Source organism: Rhizophagus irregularis, chromosome 10 (genome assembly GCF_026210795.1).
Source record: "Rhizophagus irregularis chromosome 10, complete sequence".
Lineage (NCBI taxonomy): Eukaryota > Fungi > Glomeromycota > Glomeromycetes > Glomerales > Glomeraceae > Rhizophagus > Rhizophagus irregularis.
The window spans coordinates 4,884,823-4,892,562 of NC_089438.1; the positions used below are offsets into that span (position 1 = coordinate 4,884,823).

The 7,740-nt window shown below is 26.2% G+C and overlaps 2 protein-coding genes across 2 annotated transcripts; one reads left to right on the plus strand and one right to left on the minus strand.

Moving 5' to 3' along the window:
- The first annotated feature begins 4,410 nt into the window (after positions 1–4,410).
- OCT59_002483 (uncharacterized protein) lies at positions 4,411–4,944 on the plus strand. The gene has a single exon (XM_066144538.1). The coding sequence runs from the start codon at positions 4,562–4,564 to the stop codon at positions 4,844–4,846; it is 285 nt and encodes a 94-aa protein (XP_065995694.1). The 5' UTR covers positions 4,411–4,561; the 3' UTR covers positions 4,847–4,944.
- A 1,848-nt stretch (positions 4,945–6,792) lies between these two features.
- Positions 6,793–7,355, minus strand: OCT59_002484 (uncharacterized protein; the record flags this gene model as incomplete). The annotated part of the gene is made up of 3 exons (XM_066144539.1): positions 6,793–6,906; positions 6,983–7,062; positions 7,262–7,355. 3 exons carry the CDS (start codon positions 7,353–7,355, stop codon positions 6,793–6,795), a joined length of 288 nt encoding a protein of 95 aa, XP_065995695.1.
- Positions 7,356–7,740: the final 385 nt, after the last annotated feature.

Sequence of the window (7,740 nt, forward strand, 5' to 3'; positions counted from 1 at the left end):
GATTATCATTGATAAATAACTGGAAAAATATATATTTATCGATGAATTCTATAAGATATTTAACATTAGTAATATTTATTGACAATAATCTGAAAAATAAATAATGTTAATTATCATATTTCGTTAATTATCATATTTCGTTAATTATCAGTATTTTATATCGATAAAGTGATATATATCGCTATATATCACCTGTAAAAATTTCCTGATGACGCGCACTTCTATTGTTTTTAGTTTTGTACTCCCATGTATTATTGTTATATTATCATGTTATTTTTTCTATTAAAAAAGGATTATTTTCTAATTCCAGTTTTACTTTATTTTTTTTAATAAAGTATTACATTTTACTACTAAAAAAAAAATATCAAATAAATCTTTTATCAGAAAATGGTCCATATTTTATATTTGAATTAAGTATTACGCATATCACGTGATTTAATATTAACAACAATATCATTTTTTTTAAACTTTAAAAAAAGTCTAAAGTTTAAAAAAAAAGTTTAAACTTTTTTTCAGCATAAACTTTTTTTCGGTAAACTTTCCTTTCTCATTCTCCCCCCTTCTCTCTCTTTTATAATCCCCCTTTCCCCCTTTTCATTTTCTCCTTATTTTTCTCTCGTACTTCCCTTTCCCCTACTTTTTTCTTTTTTTTTAGACGGATGTAAATTAGATATTCTTTGACAAGGATTTTGGTAAGAAGGAATGTTTTTGGCCTATCTCTTTAATATAATAATTATTAACATTTTGTTTCTTTTCTCTTTTAGGCGACTTTTCATGGGATTTTGGTGAGTATATTACTTTTTTTTAAAATTTCTTTATTTCGTCTAAAAATGATAATTAATTTCTTTTTTTTTTCTTTTTTTAGACAGCCTGGACACATAGGATCTCAGTGAGAAATCAGCCTTGGTTTTTCATATTTTTAGTCAAGTCTGGACGTGTAGGATAGGTAAGTTTTGAAAGACAGAAATTTGAAACTTTAAAAAAAAAGTTTTTTAACTTTTTTTTTCATTTTTGTAGGAAATCGGCTCTGAATTAGAAACCAAATCCCAGATAAGTTTCTAAAAAAGAATCTGGAGCTCAAAAAGTAGTTTTTTTAAATTTATTCATGTTTAATTTTTGTAGGAAAATCAACTCTGATGTGGACACCAGATTCCCAAGTGAGTATCGAAAAAATATTATTGAAAATTAATTAAAAAAAGTTTTTATTAACCTTTTTTATTTCTTTTTTAGGACTCCTGTCTTCAGAACCCTTGTGAAAAGATGTTTAATTACAGTAATATCTTCTTTTATTTTGTAGTTTTCCTTTGACTTAATTATCAGGATTTTCAGTATGATAACTGGTTTTTGTGTTGTTCAGGTTGTGTGAAATTAGTAGGTTGAAGGTAAGTTTTTGGGAAAAAAATTTTAAAACGATAAAAAATTTTGATTAACATTTTTTTTCTTTTATTTATAGGATGAATTTCCGATTTATGAATGGATTGGATGATGAGTTTTGAAATTTTGAAATTAAATTATTTCAAAATTAAATTTTTTAAAGGAAATATTAATATACTTTTCCTCTCTTTTTTATAGGAAACGGATTTCTGGTTCTTTGGTGGATTGGATAGTAAGTTTTGATTTTAGAAACTTAATTTATTTAGCAATTTTTTTTATTAATAATATTTTATTTTATTTTTATTTTACAGAAATCTAAAGAATTACTACGGTGATTTGTTGATCACATTCCATATTTATTTTTCATACACAATTGTAGGAATGCATAAATCGATGTTATATTTTATTATAATGTGGTATTGATATGATAATAATATTATTAAGAATTATATAGTATTTTAAATTTTTTGATAGATGAGAGAAACATTTGCGCTATATATTGTATATATGTAAATAAATTTTTGATTATTTTAATAAATTGATTTATTATATTTCCAACATATTTTTGATATATAATAAAAACATTCCTATTACATATTTTCATTATATTTTTGATTGATGTTTAACATATTCTAGACATATTTTTATTTTGTATTTTTGACATATGCTTAACATATTGCTGTTATCGAGTTATAACAGAAATACGTATGCAATATGGTGATCATATTTTAAAAATGTTTCTACCATATTTTTCAAAATCGATAGGTTTCAGCAAACGGCACTCTTCTCGTTTATGTTTTCAAATTATTGAACAATTTGATCGAAAATGTTACGTTAAAGATACTGTACGACAATTTGCTGTAAGAAGTCGTTCTATATTGTAATTCACCTAGTTTAATTTGTGGAACTTATAGCGATATGATTGCGTTAGTATTTCAATCGCTTCATACAATAAAAAATTATAAATTTTCCTCAAAAAAAATTCAAAAGCAAGACATAAATCATAAATAAATTTTAAATAAAAGAATACATTTTTCTTAATTATTATCTACCTACTATATTTACTTACATGAGTATTTTATACACTGTATATTTAATAAAATATCAGAAAAAATAACAATAAGTATAAAACTAATATTAACAAAAATTTAATATTTAATAATTAAAGATATTATACTGATATTATCCTCATCAGAAGGATAAAATAAGCGTAGGTCTACAAATAATACACGATGTGAAAAAAACTACGCAAATCTACACCACTCACGACGATATATGAGTATGAAAAATTTAGAGAAATTTTTAAATTGTTATAAAATAGTGTATTTTTAAAAATGATTTTTTTTTAATAGTAAAAAATAATGTAATTACCTTTTAAAACAGTAAAATTTTCCTCTTGATTTTTTTCCTAATTTTTCTTTACTTGTGTATTTTTCTGATATTTTCTACATTTTAAATTTTAATATTTTTTTTACTTACACTAAGAGTCGAACTGAATACCTCACTATTAATTACATTTTATTTATTTATTTTTTTACTTACACTAAGAATCGAACTGAATACCTCAACGATGAATGAAATCAATATGATGATTTCTAAATCTATAAACAAATAAACACTGTAAGCATCGCATGGTACTGGAAAAACTGCTACACAATCACAGTGCAAATGAAATCTAAATCCGTAAAAAATGAACACTGCAAGCATCGCATGATACTGGAAACACTGCTCCACAATGGGAACCAAATACGTGTTTATTTTTGTCGCATGCGCCTATACGATCATTTTAATTTATTACATTTTATAAAGTACCGATCTTCCATTCACAATATATATCTTGAATTTAATTATTAACTTATTTTGATCACTATTCATTAGTATAATTCACAACTTTTGAAAGTGATAATTTATTTAACATATCGATAAAAACTATAAACATTATATATTTAATATTAGATTAAATAAATAAATTTAAATGTTAAATCAAGCAAATAAATATAAATATAAATATTAAAACACTTTAAAATAAATACAGTCCGCCTTTCTATAGAGAATTTTAATATAACGAATTTCACAATATAATGAATATACGCATTTTATCATATGAAAAAAATTTGTTACACCGAATTTACTAATAAATGCAGTATAACGTTGAAAGAAGAAAAACTTATAAATTAATTTTAATATAAAGGGCAGTTTGATGCTGGTTTTATGGAATTTTTCTCAAATAAGCAATTTTACCACTTTTATGCCGTTCTACAAATGTTTTGATTTTCCTCTATTTTACATTTTTACTGCATTATACCAAATTTTTCCTCTATACCGAATAATTCGTTATAGCATTAACGAATTTTCTCATAATGAAGGCCCGATCAGCCTGGACGCCTACTTCGTTATATCGAGGGCTGATTGTAATTAATTTGTCCAAAGCGTAAGTCGTAGAAAAGTACATGTACTACCAAAATCTATGTGGTACAATACCAATTAAATTTTAAAAACAAATTTTATTAAGGCACAAGACAATCTTTTTTTTTTATTCTTTTTTTAGGTTTCGACGGACTGGAATAGTGAGTATATTTTTTTTCTTATTTGGTTTCAAAGAAATATTTCTGACGGTTTATTTCTTATTTTTTTTTTCTAAGGTTTCTGGATTTCTTGTACATACCGGACTTTAAAGGTAAATTAGAAGGAGGTGGGTTTTTTTTATTTGTTTGACTTTAAAGAAACGTTTCTAACGTTTCATTTTTTATTTTTTTTTCTAGGGTTTCCAGATTTTTTGTATATACGGACTTTAAAGGTAAATCAGGAAGAGAAGGGTTTTTTTTATTTGTTTGACTTTAAAGAAACTTTTCTGACGTTTCATTTTTATTTTTTTTTCCAGGGATGCTGGGATTTTTGTACATGCCAGACTTTTAAAGGTAAATAAGGAAGAGGGACTTTTCTTATTTGTTTGAGTTTAAAAAAACGTTTCTAACGTTTCATTTCTAGTAGTTTATTAATATAGCAAGAAGCACAAAAAGAATTAGAAAAAATATTCGGGATGCAAAGGTATTATAAATTTATTAAAGTAATTAATTACAAATACGGTTCTTTCTAATGAAACTTAATTTAGGAAAACGTTAAAAATATCAAAAATCCATATGAACCTTTAACTACATTACCCCTTCAAGACACTCAATCAACAATCATGCAATCTTATTCACGAAATGACTATATTCATCCTTTACCATCCGTTTTACAATCAATACAAACCTCCATTGATTCTTCTTATATATTATCTCCTACAAATTTACCAATTTCATTTCCTAGTACCGTACCGTACTATTCAAATTCTACGGTACCGTCAAACAATTGTCCACCTGATCAAAACCCATATTCTCTTTCACCTGCATACCTTTTTAATTCTAGCTCATTTGCCACATCTCATAATAGCAGTATAACTGCGTCCAGTACTTTGAATTTCTCAAGTTAGAAGAAAGTAGACTTTACTATTATGTTTAAAGAATAGTAGAGCCTTTAAATGTTTAATAAAATTAATAAAGTCTGTTAAATAGGTTTTTTCCAATATACAACAAAAATAAAAAAAAATAAAAAAAAATTTTTAAAATAAAAATTGTTTCGGAAATGTCTATTAATTATCACTAATACTGTGCTACTTATCACATAATTTTTTATCATATTTCAGGTCAAGAAAAAAATATTTTTGTCATGCATATTTTGACCGGGTCAAGAAGGTAATTTTTGCGCATCCGAGGGGTGGTGTGGTAAGATTTGCCCACAAACGGTCAAGATGATTTGCAGAATATCACCTATACAGTTTATTCTGTCGCACATGCCTACATGCATTGTGGCGGAACAATTATAAAAATTTTAATAATCACGTTTCCTTTAAGAAATCACGTGATTTATTTCGTCACAATGATAGGTAAATTTCACATGAATAAAACCATTTCTCAAATTTCACACGAAAAAACTTAAGACTTTCTAATTTAGCCAATTCAGAACGTCACTTTTGTGGCCGAGTTGCTTAAATATTCATAGTTTTTGTTATTTCATAAGCCATTTATAATACCCATGGGAAAATTCTTTCATAGATTCAGAAATAAACTATTGCGCATTAGGAAAGTAATATTAATCGATGGATCGTATGTTAGGATCTATCTAATCATACGACCAGCTTATACTACTACTCTCTCAAATTTCACACGGAAAAACTTATGACTTTCTAATTTAGCCGATTCAGAACGTCACTTTTGTGGGAATATGGGCCGAGTTGCTTAAATATTCATAATTTTTGTTATTTCATAAGCCATTTATAATACCCATGGGAAAATGCTTTCATAGATTCAGATGGATCGTATGTTAGGATATAATCATACGACCAGCTTATACTACTACTCTCAATCATTATAAATAAACATCAAGTTGTTCTTAATAAGCGAATTTGTTGACATTTTTTTGACAAAATGAATCATTTCTTTTTGATTATTATTTTTATTGTTCTCCTTACGCTTAATTTCGATTACGTGGCATCTCAATGCAAGTGCAAAGACCCATTTTATAGTGCCTCCTGTCAACTTGATTCCGATTGTTCGAAATATCCGGGATATGTTTGTTCAAATAATCCTAGGCAATGGGCAAAATATAGAACATGTATTTTTGGGTGTCATAGTGACGATAATTGCAATACTGAAAGAAATAGTAAATGTTTGAAAACATTTTATCCACACTGGTTTTGTAATTGCACTAGTGATGTAGATTGTCATAGTTTTGGCCATTGTTATAATGGTATCTGTTCAACATTTTAAATCGTCATTGTCAGTATTAATTGCAAAAAAGAATGTTTGGGAAAATTGCTTGTAAATTTAGTCAAGCCGTTTATGTTAGAATTTTTTTAGTACAGTCCAACTCCCCTTTATAGGCACCTCCTATATGAGAACTCCCTCCTTAAGGCACACATTTTTTTAGTCCAGATTTTTTTATATAATAAAATACCCCTTTTATAATCACACCAAACGTCGGTCCCATATTATAGTAAATATATGTAAAATTCGAGCATCCTTATCGTCCACCAGAATTTTGATTGGACAGAAATCAATTATTTTAGCGTAACATTTATCTCAACTCAAATTTCGCGATATGTATTTTTCAAAGTAATTTTTGTAATTTTTGGTGCTTTATTAAATTGAATTTTTAGTGTATAAAGAAATTTTTTTTACTTTTTACTTGACACACTATATAATTTTCTAATAAAAAATTTTTTTATTAAGAATATTTAGTCATTATACATGTATGCGCCAAAATCTGAACTGTTTTTCATAATATCTCTTGCTTCTTTTAATGACAATTTTCCATTATAATCCTGAATTATTATTAACCGTATAATTGCTTCCGGAACCTAGTACTTCATGCAAATAATCAACTGTCTTTTAGGGGCTTGCTTTTTTCAAATGTTAAAGCATTTGTTTTTAAAAAAAATTTTGTTAAAATTGCTGCAATGGCTATTTCATCTTTTGGACCGTAATATCCAGGCTATAAAATTAGTAAAATATAAGAAGCTGATAAACCAATAGGTAAACAAAAGAAACTATTATTAATTAAAATTTACCCTCAATTCATCGCTTCGTCCCATTAATATCATAGGTGTACTTGCTTTCCGATGTCCAAGTTCATTATAAATGGATAATGCTAATTCACGAAACTAAGATTATTTATACCTTTTCTCCGTAATGTCTTCAAATATTCAAGTAATTTTTTTGGTAGAAAATTAGGTAAAGGCTGATCACAAAAAAGACACGGTAATTCATCTTGTATAAAAAAATAGCGTTAAATATACTTGAATTTTCAACTAATTTTAATAATTAAACAAGTTGCCTTAGTCCCTGACGGGGCGTTCTAAACTGTTTAATGTGAGATAATAACTTGAAATTAGAAGCAGGAGTTGTAACTGAACATTTATTGTTATGAATAATATTATACATTGTATTAAGAAATGTCAAATTTTGTATTTATAAAATGAATGTTTTGGTGAAATCATATAGTTTATCATGGATTTGACTTGACATAATACAGATACTGCTGATGGCATATTTTTTTTTCTTTCTTAAAAAAAAAAATTCTAAAGCGGTATGAAATGAAATGGTTTAGATATATATATTAAATCAGAAAATTTTTGTTTAATATATAATTTAATTATTTATCATCATTATATTGTATTTTTTTTTTAATGACTAGCAGTCACCTGTTGCTTCGCACTGGGACCAATAAGTTTGTTTAAATAAAAAAATTTAGTATTATAATGTAATACTAAGTAAATTAAAGATGGTTATAGTAGTTTTTTGTTTATTAATATGGTAATAATTAGTT

Excerpts from the sequence above, each read along its gene's own strand:
- OCT59_002483 (XM_066144538.1), top strand. The coding sequence starts at position 4,562 with ATGCAATCTTATTCACGAAATGACTATATTCATCCTTTACCATCCGTT.